Source organism: Neoarius graeffei, chromosome 25 (genome assembly GCF_027579695.1).
Source record: "Neoarius graeffei isolate fNeoGra1 chromosome 25, fNeoGra1.pri, whole genome shotgun sequence".
In the NCBI taxonomy this organism is placed as follows: domain Eukaryota; kingdom Metazoa; phylum Chordata; class Actinopteri; order Siluriformes; family Ariidae; genus Neoarius; species Neoarius graeffei.
In genome coordinates this window covers 58,885,920-58,903,994 of record NC_083593.1, presented here as the reverse complement: position 1 = coordinate 58,903,994, position 18,075 = coordinate 58,885,920, and the positions used below count along the sequence as shown (strand labels likewise).

Sequence of the window (18,075 nt, the reverse complement as noted above, 5' to 3'; positions counted from 1 at the left end):
AAGTCCGCACAGTGAGCTTCCAGTGAGGTGGAGCCCCATCCTGTTGAAAAATGAAATCTTCATGTTCATTTGCAATGAGCTCATCCATTAGCCAGTTCTGAAACATTTGGAAATAAACATCGCCAGTCACATTTCCCTCAAAGAAAAAGGGGCCATAAAGACGATTCTTGGAGATGGAGTACTTGGAGTACTCTAACACACAAAATGCCTTTTCTTTTCCAGTGAGTGGCATTTCTATACCTAAAAAGATAAAAACAAGAAACATTAAACATAAAATTTTGACCTGTTTCTAAACATGCTGTTAAAATTTGAGGTCAGTTGAATGAGAATTGGCAAAGTTATTAGATTGTGAAATTATCTCAAAATTTTTGAAACACCCTGTATTATGGACTGAAATCACAGCACAGCAACAACAGTGAGAAATGTAGCAACAAGCTAGCTGGCTAACATTGGTGATAACTGTAATGTTGGTGGTTACCATTGGTCAGTGTTATAGATTTAACCGAGTGCTGTGTTTATTAACTGATCTAAAGTTAATACTGCTATAAACTCATTTAAAAATAGAGAAGGGGAACTTTATGCTGTGCACTTTGTGTGTGTGTGGCCATGTTGATTTGATGTCACTCTGTGAATTGGGAAAGAACTGCTCGTTGAGAAATCTACACCAAGTTGACGAGTTGAAATTTGAAGTTGGGCCTGTTCTGAGTGGTTTTTATGGGTTGTAGGTGGGGATCGATAATTGGCAACTTTGCCTCAAATGCAGCATTAGTTGTACTGTAGATCAAGACATGCCCCTGGGGGAGGGGCTTATACATTATGTCTTGAATGTAATTGGATGAGCAGGAGATTAGTACAGGATGAGTCATCAGGAATGCAGTATTTTTTCTAGATGTACTATTGTACTGGTGTACATTAAAGGACAAGTACAGAAAGCTCTGAAACACTGATGTCAGTTTAAGGATAAATAATAATCAGTTCTGTCAGTCACACATTTCACACCTCTGATTAACTCCATAATATTCTGGGAATCTCAGAAACTGCTAAAGATATTGTTTTGAAATATAGAATAGAATAATATATTTATTGTTCTAAAATATTAACTTTAACGGGTCTTGATGACAGAAATGTTTAAAAAACCAAACAAACCCGAGCTGTAATATTCACCCCAGAGTAGCGCGTGCCTCAGCGGCCGCCCTGAATTACGTAAATCTTTTGTCAAGTCACGTGGCCAACGAGGCCCAATCGGAGACGGACGTGTCTGCAACACCGGCGGGAAACGAAAGCAGTAAACACAGCGCGAGACAGATTCACTGAGGCGGTGATGGCGTTACTCGGGAAAAGAAAGAGAATAAGTCAGATTTTAACCAATTCACAGACCTCTAACAGTCAGTTCACATTATCCTCCGACACGCACACTGAGCACGGACATGAGCTGGGACAGCGCTTCGTGGAAGGATCTATTATCCGCATTACAATGCAAAACTTCCTGTAAGTGGCTAGTTGGCTAGCAGGCGTTATTTGTTTCTCACCTGTTTCCCGACACATTCCGCCTCAAACGTACTGCCTTGTGATTGGGTCGCACTATCCATTGCCTGCGCTATGATTGGCTAGTGGCAGTCATAAGAAGGAGGGCTTTGTCAAAATACGGGTGGGAAAATAACGCCTCTGGAATGTATTCTGATTATTAGTCGTCTTCTTCTTCTGGCTGCTCCTGATCAGGGGTCGCCACGGCGGGGCTCCGGTCTCCCTGTCCTCCGCATCCTTCTCTACCGCACCTGCCGCTGTCAGGCCCTCTCTCACCACATCCATGCATCACACTGATTATGAGTCTGAGTTGAGTTAAATGAGTGAGTTGTAACTGAGCTAATACTTTTAGTTCAGCACAGAATTTATTTTGTGCTCCAATGTTGAATATAAACATTTTCAAACAATAATTTCAAAACAGTATTTTAAAAGCTACTTTGTTTAAAATGTCCATACATCAAATATAATCTGTGAACATAGTAAATATTTTTTAAATAATAAATAAAATAAGCGCCGCTCTGTAGGGGTTCGGGAGGAGATTAAGCGCCGCTCTGTAGGGGTTCGGGAGGAGATTTAACGCCGCTCTGTAGGGGTTCGGGAGGAGATTAAGCGCCGCTCTGTAGGGGTTCGGGAGGAGATTAAGCGCCGCTCTGTAGGGGTTCGGGAGGAGATTAAGCGCCGCTCTGTAGGGGTTCGGGAGGAGATTAAACGCCGCTCTGTAGGGGTTCGGGAGGAGATTAAACGCCGCTCTGTAGGGGTTCGGGAGGAGATTAAGCGCCGCTCTGTAGGGGTTCGGGAGGAGATTAAGCGCCGCTCTGTAGGGGTTTGGGAGGACATTAAGCGCCGCTCTGTAGGGGTTCGGGAGGAGATTAAGCGCCGCTCTGTAGGGGTTCGGGAGGAGATTTAACGCCGCTCTGTAGGGGTTCGGGAGGACATTAAGCGCCGCTCTGTAGGGGTTCGGGAGGAGATTAAGTGCCGCTCTGTAGGGGTTCGGGAGGAGATTAAGCGCCGCTCTGTAGGGGTTCGGGAGGAGATTTAACGCCGCTCTGTAGGGGTTCGGGAGGAGATTAAGCGCCACTCTGTAGGGGTTCGGGAGGAGATTTAACGCCGCTCTGTAGGGGTTCGGGAGGGGATTAAACGCCGCTCTGTAGGGGTTCGGGAGGAGATTAAGCGCCGCTCTGTAGGGGTTCGGGAGGAGATTTAACGCCGCTCTGTAGGGGTTCGGGAGGAGATTAAGCGCCGCTCTGTAGGGGTTCGGGAGGAGATTTAACGCCGCTCTGTAGGGGTTCGGGAGGAGATTAAGCGCCGCTCTGTAGGGGTTCGGGAGGAGATTAAACGCCGCTCTGTAGGGGTTCGGGAGGAGATTTAACGCCGCTCTGTAGGGGTTCGGGAGGAGATTAAGCGCCGCTCTGTAGGGGTTCGGGAGGAGATTTAACGCCGCTCTGTAGGGGTTCGGGAGGAGATTAAGCGCCGCTCTGTAGGGGTTCGGGAGGAGATTTAACGCCGCTCTGTAGGGGTTCGGGAGGAGATTAAGCGCCGCTCTGTAGGGGTTCGGGAGGAGATTTAACGCCGCTCTGTAGGGGTTCGGGAGGAGATTAAGCGCCGCTCTGTAGGGGTTCGGGAGGAGATTAAGCGCCGCTCTGTAGGGGTTCGGGAGGAGATTTAACGCCGCTCTGTAGGGGTTCGGGAGGACATTAAGCGCCGCTCTGTAGGGGTTCGGGAGGAGATTAAGCGCCGCTCTGTAGGGGTTCGGGAGGAGATTTAACGCCGCTCTGTAGGGGTTTGGGAGGACATTAAGCGCCGCTCTGTAGGGGTTCGGGAGGAGATTAAGCGCCGCTCTGTAGGGGTTCGGGAGGAGATTAAGCGCCGCTCTGTAGGGGTTCGGGAGGAGATTTAACGCCGCTCTGTAGGGGTTCGGGAGGAGATTAAGCGCCGCTCTGTAGGGGTTCGGGAGGAGATTTAACGCCGCTCTGTAGGGGTTCGGGAGGGGATTAAGCGCCGCTCTGTAGGGGTTCGGGAGGAGATTAAGCGCCGCTCTGTAGGGGTTCGGGAGGAGATTTAACGCCGCTCTGTAGGGGTTCGGGAGGAGATTAAGCGCCGCTCTGTAGGGGTTCGGGAGGAGATTTAACGCCGCTCTGTAGGGGTTCGGGATGAGATTAAGCGCCGCTCTGTAGGGGTTCGGGAGGAGATTAAGCGCCGCTCTGTAGGGGTTCGGGTGGAGATTAAGCGCCGCTCTGTAGGGGTTCGGGAGGAGATTAAGCGCCGCTCTGTAGGGGTTCGGGAGGAGATTTAACGCCGCTCTGTAGGGGTTTGGGAGGACATTAAGCGCCGCTCTGTAGGGGTTCGGGAGGAGATTAAGCGCCGCTCTGTAGGGGTTCGGGAGGAGATTTAACGCCGCTCTGTAGGGGTTTGGGAGGACATTAAGCGCCGCTCTGTAGGGGTTCGGGAGGAGATTTAACGCCGCTCTGTAGGGGTTCGGGAGGAGATTAAGCGCCGCTCTGTAGGGGTTCGGGAGGAGATTTAACGCCGCTCTGTAGGGGTTCGGGAGGAGATTAAGCGCCGCTCTGTAGGGGTTTGGGAGGAGATTAAGCGCCGCTCTGTAGGGGTTCGGGAGGAGATTAAGCACCGCTCTGTAGGGGTTCGGGAGGAGATTTAACGCCGCTCTGTAGGGGTTCGGGAGGAGATTAAGCGCCGCTCTGTAGGGGTTCGGGAGGAGATTTAACGCCGCTCTGTAGGGGTTCGGGAGGACATTAAGCGCCGCTCTGTAGGGGTTCGGGAGGAGATTTAACGCCGCTCTGTAGGGGTTCGGGAGGAGATTTAACGCCGCTCTGTAGGGGTTCGGGAGGAGATTAAGCGCCGCTCTGTAGGGGTTCGGAAGGAGATTAAGCGCCGCTCTGTAGGGGTTCGGGAGGAGATTTAACGCCGCTCTGTAGGGGTTTGGGAGGACATTAAGCGCCGCTCTGTAGGGGTTCGGGAGGAGATTAAGCGCCGCTCTGTAGGGGTTCGGGAGGACATTAAGCGCCGCTCTGTAGGGGTTCGGGAGGAGATTAAGCGCCGCTCTGTAGGGGTTCGGGAGGAGATTTAACGCCGCTCTGTAGGGGTTTGGGAGGACATTAAGCGCCGCTCTGTAGGGGTTCGGGAGGAGATTTAACGCCGCTCTGTAGGGGTTCGGGAGGAGATTAAGCGCCGCTCTGTAGGGGTTCGGGAGGAGATTTAACGCCGCTCTGTAGGGGTTCGGGAGGAGATTAAGCGCCGCTCTGTAGGGGTTTGGGAGGAGATTAAGCGCCGCTCTGTAGGGGTTCGGGAGGAGATTAAGCGCCGCTCTGTAGGGGTTCGGGAGGAGATTTAACGCCGCTCTGTAGGGGTTCGGGAGGAGATTAAGCGCCGCTCTGTAGGGGTTCGGGAGGAGATTTAACGCCGCTCTGTAGGGGTTCGGGAGGACATTAAGCGCCGCTCTGTAGGGGTTCGGGAGGAGATTTAACGCCGCTCTGTAGGGGTTCGGGAGGAGATTTAACGCCGCTCTGTAGGGGTTCGGGAGGAGATTAAGCGCCGCTCTGTAGGGGTTCGGGAGGAGATTAAGCGCCGCTCTGTAGGGGTTCGGGAGGAGATTTAACGCCGCTCTGTAGGGGTTTGGGAGGACATTAAGCGCCGCTCTGTAGGGGTTCGGGAGGAGATTAAGCGCCGCTCTGTAGGGGTTCGGGAGGACATTAAGCGCCGCTCTGTAGGGGTTCGGGAGGAGATTTAACGCCGCTCTGTAGGGGTTCGGGAGGAGATTAAGCGCCGCTCTGTAGGGGTTCGGGAGGAGATTTAACGCCGCTCTGTAGGGGTTCGGGAGGAGATTAAGCGCCGCTCTGTAGGGGTTCGGGAGGAGATTAAGCGCCGCTCTGTAGGGGTTCGGGAGGAGATTAAGCGCCGCTCTGTAGGGGTTCGGGAGGAGATTTAACGCCGCTCTGTAGGGGTTCGGGAGGAGATTAAGCGCCGCTCTGTAGGGGTTCGGGAGGAGATTTAACGTCGCTCTGTAGGGGTTCGGGAGGAGATTAAGCGCCGCTCTGTAGGGGTTCGGGAGGAGATTAAACGCCGCTCTGTAGGGGTTCGGGAGGAGATTAAGCGCCGCTCTGTAGGGGTTCGGGAGGAGATTTAACGCCGCTCTGTAGGGGTTCGGGAGGAGATTAAGCGCCGCTCTGTAGGGGTTCGGGAGGAGATTTAACGCCGCTCTGTAGGGGTTCGGGAGGAGATTAAGCGCCGCTCTGTAGGGGTTCGTGAGGAGATTTAACGCCGCTCTGTAGGGGTTCGGGAGGAGATTAAGCGCCGCTCTGTAGGGGTTCGGGAGGAGATTAAGCGCCGCTCTGTAGGGGTTCGGGAGTAGATTTAACGCCGCTCTGTAGGGGTTCGGGAGGACATTAAGCGCCGCTCTGTAGGGGTTCGGGAGGAGATTAAGCGCCGCTCTGTAGGGGTTCGGGAGGAGATTTAACGCCGCTCTGTAGGGGTTTGGGAGGACATTAAGCGCCGCTCTGTAGGGGTTCGGGAGGAGATTAAGCGCCGCTCTGTAGGGGTTCGGGAGGAGATTAAGCGCCGCTCTGTAGGGGTTCGGGAGGAGATTTAACGCCGCTCTGTAGGGGTTCGGGAGGAGATTTAACGCCGCTCTGTAGGGGTTCGGGAGGACATTAAGCGCCGCTCTGTAGGGGTTCGGGAGGAGATTAAGCGCCGCTCTGTAGGGGTTCGGGAGGAGATTAAGCGCCGCTCTGTAGGGGTTCGGGAGGAGATTTAACGCCGCTCTGTAGGGGTTTGGGAGGACATTAAGCGCCGCTCTGTAGGGGTTCGGGAGGAGATTAAGCGCCGCTCTGTAGGGGTTCGGGAGGAGATTAAGCGCCGCTCTGTAGGGGTTCGGGAGGAGATTTAACGCCGCTCTGTAGGGGTTCGGGAGGAGATTAAGCGCCGCTCTGTAGGGGTTCGGGAGGAGATTTAACGCCGCTCTGTAGGGGTTCGGGAGGGGATTAAGCGCCGCTCTGTAGGGGTTCGGGAGGAGATTAAACGCCGCTCTGTAGGGGTTCGGGAGGAGATTTAACGCCGCTCTGTAGGGGTTCGGGAGGAGATTAAGCGCCGCTCTGTAGGGGTTCGGGAGGAGATTTAACGCCGCTCTGTAGGGGTTCGGGAGGAGATTAAGCGCCGCTCTGTAGGGGTTCGGGAGGAGATTAAACGCCGCTCTGTAGGGGTTCGGGAGGAGATTTAACGCCGCTCTGTAGGGGTTCGGGAGGAGATTAAGCGCCGCTCTGTAGGGGTTCGGGAGGAGATTTAACGCCGCTCTGTAGGGGTTCGGGAGGAGATTAAGCGCCGCTCTGTAGGGGTTCGGGAGGAGATTTAACGCCGCTCTGTAGGGGTCCGGGAGGAGATTAAGCGCCGCTCTGTAGGGGTTCGGGAGGAGATTTAACGCCGCTCTGTAGGGGTTCGGGAGGAGATTAAGCGCCGCTCTGTAGGGGTTCGGGAGGAGATTAAGCGCCGCTCTGTAGGGGTTCGGGAGGAGATTTAACGCCGCTCTGTAGGGGTTTGGGAGGACATTAAGCGCCGCTCTGTAGGGGTTCGGGAGGAGATTAAGCGCCGCTCTGTAGGGGTTCGGGAGGAGATTAAGCGCCGCTCTGTAGGGGTTCGGGAGGACATTAAGCGCCGCTCTGTAGGGGTTCGGGAGGAGATTAAGCGCTGCTCTGTAGGGGTTCGGGAGGAGATTAAGCGCCGCTCTGTAGGGGTTCGGGAGGAGATTTAACGCCGCTCTGTAGGGGTTCGGGAGGAGATTAAGCGCCGCTCTGTAGGGGTTCGGGAGGAGATTTAACGCCGCTCTGTAGGGGTTCGGGAGGAGATTAAGCGCCGCTCTGTAGGGGTTCGGGAGGAGATTTAACGCCGCTCTGTAGGGGTTCGGGAGGAGATTAAGCGCCGCTCTGTAGGGGTTCGGGAGGAGATTTAACGCCGCTCTGTAGGGGTTCGGGAGGAGATTAAGCGCCGCTCTGTAGGGGTTCGGGTGGAGATTAAGCGCCGCTCTGTAGGGGTTCGGGAGGAGATTAAGCGCCGCTCTGTAGGGGTTCGGGAGGAGATTTAACGCCGCTCTGTAGGGGTTTGGGAGGACATTAAGCGCCGCTCTGTAGGGGTTCGGGAGGAGATTAAGCGCCGCTCTGTAGGGGTTCGGGAGGAGATTTAACGCCGCTCTGTAGGGGTTTGGGAGGACATTAAGCGCCGCTCTGTAGGGGTTCGGGAGGAGATTTAACGCCGCTCTGTAGGGGTTCGGGAGGAGATTAAGCGCCGCTCTGTAGGGGTTTGGGAGGAGATTAAGCGCCGCTCTGTAGGGGTTCGGGAGGAGATTAAGCACCGCTCTGTAGGGGTTCGGGAGGAGATTTAACGCCGCTCTGTAGGGGTTCGGGAGGAGATTAAGCGCCGCTCTGTAGGGGTTCGGGAGGAGATTAAGCGCCGCTCTGTAGGGGTTCGGGAGGACATTAAGCGCCGCTCTGTAGGGGTTCGGGAGGAGATTTAACGCCGCTCTGTAGGGGTTCGGGAGGAGATTTAACGCCGCTCTGTAGGGGTTCGGGAGGAGATTAAGCGCCGCTCTGTAGGGGTTCGGGAGGAGATTAAGCGCCGCTCTGTAGGGGTTCGGGAGGAGATTTAACGCCGCTCTGTAGGGGTTTGGGAGGACATTAAGCGCCGCTCTGTAGGGGTTCGGGAGGAGATTAAGCGCCGCTCTGTAGGGGTTCGGGAGGAGATTTAACGCCGCTCTGTAGGGGTTCGGGAGGAGATTAAGCGCCGCTCTGTAGGGGTTCGGGAGGAGATTTAACGCCGCTCTGTAGGGGTTCGGGAGGAGATTAAGCGCCGCTCTGTAGGGGTTCGGGAGGAGATTAAGCGCCGCTCTGTAGGGGTTCGGGAGGAGATTTAACGCCGCTCTGTAGGGGTTTGGGAGGACATTAAGCGCCGCTCTGTAGGGGTTCGGGAGGAGATTAAGCGCCGCTCTGTAGGGGTTCGGGAGGAGATTTAACGCCGCTCTGTAGGGGTTTGGGAGGACATTAAGCGCCGCTCTGTAGGGGTTCGGGAGGAGATTAAGCGCCGCTCTGTAGGGGTTCGGGAGGAGATTAAGCGCCGCTCTGTAGGGGTTCGGGAGGAGATTTAACGCCGCTCTGTAGGGGTTCGGGAGGAGATTAAGCGCCGCTCTGTAGGGGTTCGGGAGGAGATTTAACGCCGCTCTGTAGGGGTTCGGGAGGAGATTAAGCGCCGCTCTGTAGGGGTTCGGGAGGAGATTAAGCGCCGCTCTGTAGGGGTTCGGGAGGAGATTTAACGCCGCTCTGTAGGGGTTCGGGAGGAGATTAAGCGCCGCTCTGTAGGGGTTCGGGAGGAGATTTAACGCCGCTCTGTAGGGGTTCGGGAGGAGATTAAGCGCTGCTCTGTAGGGGTTCGGGAGGAGATTAAGCGCCGCTCTGTAGGGGTTCGGGAGGAGATTAAGCGCCGCTCTGTAGGGGTTCGGGAGGAGATTAAACGCCGCTCTGTAGGGGTTCGGGAGGAGATTTAACGCCGCTCTGTAGGGGTTCGGGAGGAGATTTAACGCCGCTCTGTAGGGGTTCGGGAGGACATTAAGCGCCGCTCTGTAGGGGTTCGGGAGGAGATTTAACGCCGCTCTGTAGGGGTTCGGGAGGAGATTTAACGCCGCTCTGTAGGGGTTCGGGAGGACATTAAGCGCCGCTCTGTAGGGGTTCGGGAGGAGATTAAGCGCCGCTCTGTAGGTGTTCGGGAGGACATTAAGCGCCGCTCTGTAGGGGTTCGGGAGGAGATTAAGCGCCGCTCTGTAGGGGTTTGGGAGGAGATTCAGCGCCGCTCTGTAGGGGTTCAGGAGGAGATTTAACGCCGCTCTGTAGGGGTTCGGGAGGAGATTAAGCGCCGCTCTGTAGGGGTTCGGGAGGAGATTAAGCGCCGCTCTGTAGGGGTTTGGGAGGAGATTCAGCGCCACTCTGTAGGGGTTCGGGAGGAGCTTTAACGCCGCTCTGTAGGGGTTCGGGAGGAGATTAAGCGCCGCTCTGTAGGGGTTCGGGAGGAGCTTTAACGCCGCTCTGTAGGGGTTTGGGAGGACATTAAGCGCCGCTCTGTAGGGGTTCGGGAGGAGATTAAGCGCCGCTCTGTAGGGGTTCGGGAGGAGATTTAACGCCGCTCTGTAGGGGTTTGGGAGGACATTAAGCGCTGCTCTGTAGGGGTTCGGGAGGAGATTAAGCGCCGCTCTGTAGGGGTTCGGGAGGAGATTAAGCGCCGCTCTGTAGGGGTTTGGGAGGACATTAAGCGCCGCTCTGTAGGGGTTCGGGAGGAGATTAAGCGCCGCTCTGTAGGGGTTCGGGAGGAGATTAAGCGCCGCTCTGTAGGGGTTCGGGAGTAGATTTAACGCCGCTCTGTAGGGGTTCGGGAGGAGATTAAGCGCCGCTCTGTAGGGGTTCGGGAGGAGATTTAACGCCGCTCTGTAGGGGTTCGGGAGGAGATTAAGCGCCGCTCTGTAGGGGTTCGGGAGGAGATTTAACGCCGCTCTGTAGGGGTTCGGGAGGAGATTAAGCGCCGCTCTGTAGGGGTTCGGGAGGAGATTTAACACCGCTCTGTAGGGGTTCGGGAGGAGATTAAGCGCCGCTCTGTAGGGGTTCGGGTGGAGATTAAGCGCCGCTCTGTAGGGGTTCGGGAGGAGATTAAGCGCCGCTCTGTAGGGGTTCGGGAGGAGATTTAACGCCGCTCTGTAGGGGTTTGGGAGGACATTAAGCGCCGCTCTGTAGGGGTTCGGGAGGAGATTAAGCGCCGCTCTGTAGGGGTTCGGGAGGAGATTTAACGCCGCTCTGTAGGGGTTTGGGAGGACATTAAGCGCCGCTCTGTAGGGGTTCGGGAGGAGATTTAACGCCGCTCTGTAGGGGTTCGGGAGGAGATTAAGCGCCGCTCTGTAGGGGTTCGGGAGGAGATTTAACGCCGCTCTGTAGGGGTTCGGGAGGAGATTAAGCGCCGCTCTGTAGGGGTTTGGGAGGAGATTAAGCGCCGCTCTGTAGGGGTTCGGGAGGAGATTAAGCACCGCTCTGTAGGGGTTCGGGAGGAGATTTAACGCCGCTCTGTAGGGGTTCGGGAGGAGATTAAGCGCCGCTCTGTAGGGGTTCGGGAGGAGATTTAACGCCGCTCTGTAGGGGTTCGGGAGGACATTAAGCGCCGCTCTGTAGGGGTTCGGGAGGAGATTTAACGCCGCTCTGTAGGGGTTCGGGAGGAGATTTAACGCCGCTCTGTAGGGGTTCGGGAGGAGATTAAGCGCCGCTCTGTAGGGGTTCGGGAGGAGATTAAGCGCCGCTCTGTAGGGGTTCGGGAGGAGATTTAACGCCGCTCTGTAGGGGTTTGGGAGGACATTAAGCGCCGCTCTGTAGGGGTTCGGGAGGAGATTAAGCGCCGCTCTGTAGGGGTTCGGGAGGAGATTTAACGCCGCTCTGTAGGGGTTCGGGAGGAGATTAAGCGCCGCTCTGTAGGGGTTCGGGAGGAGATTAAGCGCCGCTCTGTAGGGGTTCGGGAGGAGATTTAACGCCGCTCTGTAGGGGTTTGGGAGGACATTAAGCGCCTCTCTGTAGGGGTTCGGGAGGAGATTAAGCGCCGCTCTGTAGGGGTTCGGGAGGAGATTTAACGCCGCTCTGTAGGGGTTCGGGAGGAGATTAAGCGCCGCTCTGTAGGGGTTCGGGAGGAGATTTAACGCCGCTCTGTAGGGGTTCGGGAGGGGATTAAGCGCCGCTCTGTAGGGGTTCGGGAGGAGATTAAACGCCGCTCTGTAGGGGTTCGGGAGGAGATTTAACGCCGCTCTGTAGGGGTTCGGGAGGAGATTAAGCGCCGCTCTGTAGGGGTTCGGGAGGAGATTAAACGCCGCTCTGTAGGGGTTCGGGAGGAGATTTAACGCCGCTCTGTAGGGGTTCGGGAGGAGATTAAGCGCCGCTCTGTAGGGGTTCGGGAGGAGATTTAACGCCGCTCTGTAGGGGTTCGGGAGGAGATTAAGCGCCGCTCTGTAGGGGTTCGGGAGGAGATTTAACGCCGCTCTGTAGGGGTTCGGGAGGAGATTAAGCGCCGCTCTGTAGGGGTTCGGGAGGAGATTTAACGCCGCTCTGTAGGGGTTCGGGAGGAGATTAAGCGCCGCTCTGTAGGGGTTCGGGAGGAGATTAAGCGCCGCTCTGTAGGGGTTCGGGAGGAGATTTAACGCCGCTCTGTAGGGGTTTGGGAGGACATTAAGCGCCGCTCTGTAGGGGTTCGGGAGGAGATTAAGCGCCGCTCTGTAGGGGTTCGGGAGGAGATTTAACGCCGCTCTGTAGGGGTTTGGGAGGACATTAAGCGCCGCTCTGTAGGGGTTCGGGAGGAGATTAAGCGCCGCTCTGTAGGGGTTCGGGAGGAGATTAAGCGCCGCTCTGTAGGGGTTTGGGAGGACATTAAGCGCCGCTCTGTAGGGGTTCGGGAGGAGATTAAGCGCCGCTCTGTAGGGGTTCTGGAGGAGATTAAGCGCCGCTCTGTAGGGGTTCGGGAGGAGATTTAACGCCGCTCTGTAGGGGTTCGGGAGGAGATTAAGCGCCGCTCTGTAGGGGTTCGGGAGGAGATTTAACGCCGCTCTGTAGGGGTTCGGGAGGAGATTAAGCGCCGCTCTGTAGGGGTTCGGGAGGAGATTTAACGCCGCTCTGTAGGGGTTCGGGAGGAGATTAAGCGCCGCTCTGTAGGGGTTCGGGAGGAGATTTAACGCCGCTCTGTAGGGGTTCGGGAGGAGATTAAGCGCCGCTCTGTAGGGGTTCGGGTGGAGATTAAGCGCCGCTCTGTAGGGGTTCGGGAGGAGATTAAGCGCCGCTCTGTAGGGGTTCGGGAGGAGATTTAACGCCGCTCTGTAGGGGTTTGGGAGGACATTAAGCGCCGCTCTGTAGGGGTTCGGGAGGAGATTAAGCGCCGCTCTGTAGGGGTTCGGGAGGAGATTTAACGCCGCTCTGTAGGGGTTTGGGAGGACATTAAGCGCCGCTCTGTAGGGGTTCGGGAGGAGATTTAACGCCGCTCTGTAGGGGTTCGGGAGGAGATTAAGCGCCGCTCTGTAGGGGTTCGGGAGGAGATTTAACGCCGCTCTGTAGGGGTTCGGGAGGAGATTAAGCGCCGCTCTGTAGGGGTTTGGGAGGAGATTAAGCGCCGCTCTGTAGGGGTTCGGGAGGAGATTTAACGCCGCTCTGTAGGGGTTCGGGAGGAGATTAAGCGCCGCTCTGTAGGGGTTCGGGAGGAGATTTAACGCCGCTCTGTAGGGGTTCGGGAGGACATTAAGCGCCGCTCTGTAGGGGTTCGGGAGGAGATTTAACGCCGCTCTGTAGGGGTTCGGGAGGAGATTTAACGCCGCTCTGTAGGGGTTCGGGAGGAGATTAAGCGCCGCTCTGTAGGGGTTCGGGAGGAGATTAAGCGCCGCTCTGTAGGGGTTCGGGAGGAGATTTAACGCCGCTCTGTAGGGGTTTGGGAGGACATTAAGCGCCGCTCTGTAGGGGTTCGGGAGGAGATTAAGCGCCGCTCTGTAGGGGTTCGGGAGGAGATTTAACGCCGCTCTGTAGGGGTTCGGGAGGAGATTAAGCGCCGCTCTGTAGGGGTTCGGGAGGAGATTTAACGCCGCTCTGTAGGGGTTCGGGAGGAGATTAAGCGCCGCTCTGTACGGGTTCGGGAGGAGATTTAACGCCGCTCTGTAGGGGTTTGGGAGGACATTAAGCGCCGCTCTGTAGGGGTTCGGGAGGAGATTAAGCGCCGCTCTGTAGGGGTTCGGGAGGAGATTTAACGCCGCTCTGTAGGGGTTTGGGAGGACATTAAGCGCCGCTCTGTAGGGGTTCGGGAGGAGATTAAGCGCCGCTCTGTAGGGGTTCGGGAGGAGATTAAGCGCCGCTCTGTAGGGGTTCGGGAGGAGATTTAACGCCGCTCTGTAGGGGTTCGGGAGGAGATTAAGCGCCGCTCTGTAGGGGTTCGGGAGGAGATTTAACGCCGCTCTGTAGGGGTTCGGGAGGAGATTAAGCGCCGCTCTGTAGGGGTTCGGGAGGAGATTAAGCGCCGCTCTGTAGGGGTTCGGGAGGAGATTTAACGCCGCTCTGTAGGGGTTCGGGAGGAGATTAAGCGCTGCTCTGTAGGGGTTCGGGAGGAGATTTAACGCCGCTCTGTAGGGGTTCGGGAGGAGATTAAGCGCTGCTCTGTAGGGGTTCGGGAGGAGATTAAGCGCCGCTCTGTAGGGGTTCGGGAGGAGATTAAGCGCCGCTCTGTAGGGGTTCGGGAGGAGATTAAACGCCGCTCTGTAGGGGTTCGGGAGGAGATTTAACGCCGCTCTGTAGGGGTTCGGGAGGACATTAAGCGCCGCTCTGTAGGGGTTCGGGAGGAGATTTAACGCCGCTCTGTAGGGGTTCGGGAGGAGATTTAACTCCGCTCTGTAGGGGTTCGGGAGGACATTAAGCGCCGCTCTGTAGGGGTTCGGGAGGAGATTAAGCGCCGCTCTGTAGGGGTTCGGGAGGACATTAAGCGCCGCTCTGTAGGGGTTCGGGAGGAGATTCAGCGCCGCTCTGTAGGGGTTCGGGAGGAGATTTAATGCCGCTCTGTAGGGGTTCGGGAGGAGATTAAGCGCCGCTCTGTAGGGGTTCGGGAGGAGATTTAACGCCGCTCTGTAGGGGTTTGGGAGGACATTAAGCGCCGCTCTGTAGGGGTTCGGGAGGAGATTAAGCGCCGCTCTGTAGGGGTTCGGGAGGAGATTTAACGCCGCTCTGTAGGGGTTTGGGAGGACATTAAGCGCCGCTCTGTAGGGGTTCGGGAGGAGATTTAACGCCGCTCTGTAGGGGTTCGGGAGGAGATTAAGCGCCGCTCTGTAGGGGTTCGGGAGGAGATTAAGCGCCGCTCTGTAGGGGTTCGGGAGGAGATTTAACGCCGCTCTGTAGGGGTTTGGGAGGACATTAAGCGCCGCTCTGTAGGGGTTCGGGAGGAGATTAAGCGCCGCTCTGTAGGGGTTCGGGAGGACATTAAGCGCCGCTCTGTAGGGGTTCGGGAGGAGATTTAACGCCGCTCTGTAGGGGTTCGGGAGGAGATTAAGCGCCGCTCTGTAGGGGTTCGGGAGGAGATTAAGCGCCGCTCTGTAGGGGTTCGGGAGGAGATTTAACGCCGCTCTGTAGGGGTTCGGGAGGAGATTAAGCGCCGCTCTGTAGGGGTTCGGGAGGAGATTTAACGCCGCTCTGTAGGGGTTCGGGAGGAGATTAAGCGCCGCTCTGTAGGGGTTCGGGAGGAGATTTAACGCCGCTCTGTAGGGGTTCGGGAGGAGATTAAGCGCCGCTCTGTAGGGGTTCGGGAGGAGATTTAACGCCGCTCTGTAGGGGTTCGGGAGGAGATTAAGCGCCGCTCTGTAGGTGTTCGGGAGGAGATTAAGCGCCGCTCTGTAGGGGTTCGGGAGGAGATTTAACGCCGCTCTGTAGGGGTTCGGGAGGAGATTTAACGCCGCTCTGTAGGGGTTCGGGAGGAGATTAAGCGCCGCTCTGTAGGGGTTCGGGAGGAGATTTAACGCTGCTCTGTAGGGGTTCGGGAGGAGATTAAGCGCCGCTCTGTAGGGGTTCGGGAGGAGATTAAGCGCCGCTCTGTAGGGGTTCGGGAGGAGATTTAACGCCGCTCTGTAGGGGTTTGGGAGGAGATTAAGCGCCGCTCTGTAGGGGTTCGGGAGGAGATTTAACGCCGCTCTGTAGGGGTTCGGGAGGAGATTAAGCGCCGCTCTGTAGGGGTTCGGGAGGAGATTTAACGCCGCTCTGTAGGGGTTCGGGAGGAGATTAAGCGCCGCTCTGTAGGGGTTCCGGAGGAGATTAAGCGCCGCTCTGTAGGGGTTCGGGAGGAGATTAAGCGCCGCTCTGTAGGGGTTCGGGAGGAGATTTAACGCCGCTCTGTAGGGGTTCGGGAGGAGATTAAGCGCCGCTCTGTAGGGGTTCGGGAGGAGATTAAGCGCCGCTCTGTAGGGGTTCGGGAGGAGATTTAACGGCGCTCTGTAGGGGTTCGGGAGGAGATTAAGCGCCGCTCTATAGGGGTTCGGGAAGAGATTAAGCGCCGCTCTGTAGGGGTTCGGGAGGAGATTAAGCGCCGCTCTGTAGGGGTTCGGGAGGAGATTTAACGCCGCTCTGTAGGGGTTCGGGAGGAGATTTAACGCCGCTCTGTAGGGGTTCGGGAGGAGATTTAACGCCGCTCTGTAGGGGTTCGGGAGGAGATTTAACGCCGCTCTGTAGGGGTTCGGGAGGAGATTAAGCGCCGCTCTGTAGGGGTTCGGGAGGAGATTTAACGCCGCTCTGCAGGGGTTCGGGAGGAGATTAAGCGCCGCTCTGTAGGGGTTCGGGAGGAGATTAAACGCCGCTCTGTAGGGGTTCGGGAGGAGATTTAACGCCGCTCTGTAGGGGTTCGGGAGGAGATTAAGCGCCGCTCTGTAGGGGTTCGGGAGGAGATTTAACGCCGCTCTGTAGGGGTTCGGGAGGAGATTAAGCGCCGCTCTGTAGGGGTTCGGGAGGAGATTTAACGCCGCTCTGTAGGGGTTCGGGAGGAGATTAAGCGCCGCTCTGTAGGGGTTCGGGAGGAGATTTAACGCCGCTCTGTAGGGGTTCGGGAGGAGATTAAGCGCCGCTCTGTAGGTGTTCGGGAGGAGATTAAGCGCCGCTCTGTAGGGGTTCGGGAGGAGATTTAACGCCGCTCTGTAGGGGTTCGGGAGGAGATTTAACGCCGCTCTGTAGGGGTTCGGGAGGAGATTAAGCTCCGCTCTGTAGGGGTTCGGGAGGAGATTTAACGCCGCTCTGTAGGGGTTCGGGAGGAGATTAAGCGCCGCTCTGTAGGGGTTCGGGAGGAGATTAAGCGCCGCTCTGTAGGGGTTCGGGAGGAGATTTAACGCCGCTCTGTAGGGGTTTGGGAGGAGATTAAGCGCCGCTCTGTAGGGGTTCGGGAGGAGATTTAACGCCGCTCTGTAGGGGTTCGGGAGGAGATTAAGCGCCGCTCTGTAGGGGTTCGGGAGGAGATTTAACGCCGCTCTGTAGGGGTTCGGGAGGAGATTAAGCGCCGCTCTGTAGGGGTTCCGGAGGAGATTAAGCGCCGCTCTGTAGGGGTTCGGGAGGAGATTAAGCGCCGCTCTGTAGGGGTTCGGGAGGAGATTTAACGCCGCTCTGTAGGGGTTCGGGAGGAGATTAAGCGCCGCTCTGTAGGGGTTCGGGAGGAGATTAAGCGCCGCTCTGTAGGGGTTCGGGAGGAGATTTAACGGCGCTCTGTAGGGGTTCGGGAGGAGATTAAGCGCCGCTCTATAGGGGTTCGGGAAGAGATTAAGCGCCGCTCTGTAGGGGTTCGGGAGGAGATTAAGCGCCGCTCTGTAGGGGTTCGGGAGGAGATTTAACGCCGCTCTGTAGGGGTTCGGGAGGAGATTTAACGCCGCTCTGTAGGGGTTCGGGAGGAGATTTAACGCCGCTCTGTAGGGGTTCGGGAGGAGATTTAACGCCGCTCTGTAGGGGTTCGGGAGGAGATTTAACGCCGCTCTGTAGGGGTTCGGGAGGAGATTAAACGCCGCTCTGTAGGGGTTCGGGAGGACATTAAGCGCCGCTCTGTAGGGGTTCGGGAGGAGATTTAACGCCGCTCTGTAGGGGTTCGGGAGGAGATTTAACGCCGCTCTGTAGGGGTTCGGGAGGAGATTTAACGCCGCTCTGTAGGGGTTCGGGAGGAGATTAAACGCCGCTCTGTAGGGGTTCGGGAGGAGATTAAGCGCCGCTCTGTAGGGGTTCGGGAGGAGATTAAACGCCGCTCTGTAGGGGTTTATTCCTGTTGGTGTTTCAGTGTTGATCAGGTGGAAATATTGTGTTTATTAACAGCACGTACGATCACTCGGAAGTTTTTCCTGGTCCGAACCTGAACATGATTGTGGGAGCGAACGGAACTGGCAAGTCCAGTATTGTGTGTGCTATCTGTCTGGGACTTGCGGGAAAGACGGCTGTGCTGGGACGAGGGGATAAGGCAAGTCACTCTCGTCATCACAGATGGTTTTCAGTGATCATTTTTACATTGTTTAATTAGCTTTGTTAGCATTTCTTTGTTTGTACATGGCTGTGTGTTTATTAGTTTATGTAGTAAACTTCGTTCACACTGTCGGTAAAAGTGGCTCAAATCCACATTACACAAAATGCCCCCCCTTTTCAGCCTCGTCATTTGGTTTTGTCCATTTCCTGCCCACGAGCTGGCCGGTCCCCTCACCCTTTGACACACCTGTAACTGCTCATGCCGTGTCACAGGGCTGAGAGGAAAGCGCTCTGCCCTCTTCCACACACATGACCCACACAGGAACACGTGATTGGCTAATGTAGCTGTGATTGCCCCTCCCACCAGAGTACCAGGTCTGTTTTTCTTCCTCACTCCCAAACATGCCTGTCCTGTGAAGTGTCCCAGATAGACACAGTGAGTTTGTGGGCAGTCATGGACTTGGTTTCGGTTCCTTCCAGTTTTCTATGAAACAGATTAGCAGATTTGTGACACTTTAACCTGGTAATGTGAACGAAACCTAAT

General features: G+C 56.4%; 1 protein-coding gene across 2 annotated transcripts in view; it reads left to right on the top strand.

Moving 5' to 3' along the window:
- The first annotated feature begins 1,276 nt into the window (after positions 1-1,276).
- The window catches only part of smc5 (structural maintenance of chromosomes 5), an 87,937-nt gene continuing 71,138 nt past the window's right edge, over positions 1,277-18,075 (top strand). Inside the window, exons 1-2 of one of the 2 annotated variants that reach the window (XM_060909113.1) lie at positions 1,277-1,488; positions 17,388-17,529. In XM_060909113.1, coding sequence (XP_060765096.1) covers positions 1,322-1,488; positions 17,388-17,529 — 309 coding nt within the window. In that variant the 5' untranslated portion in view covers positions 1,277-1,321. Of the gene's footprint in view, positions 1,489-1,521; positions 1,848-17,387; positions 17,530-18,075 lie in introns of those variants that run through there. The other variant, XM_060909114.1, reaches the window with a different exon arrangement.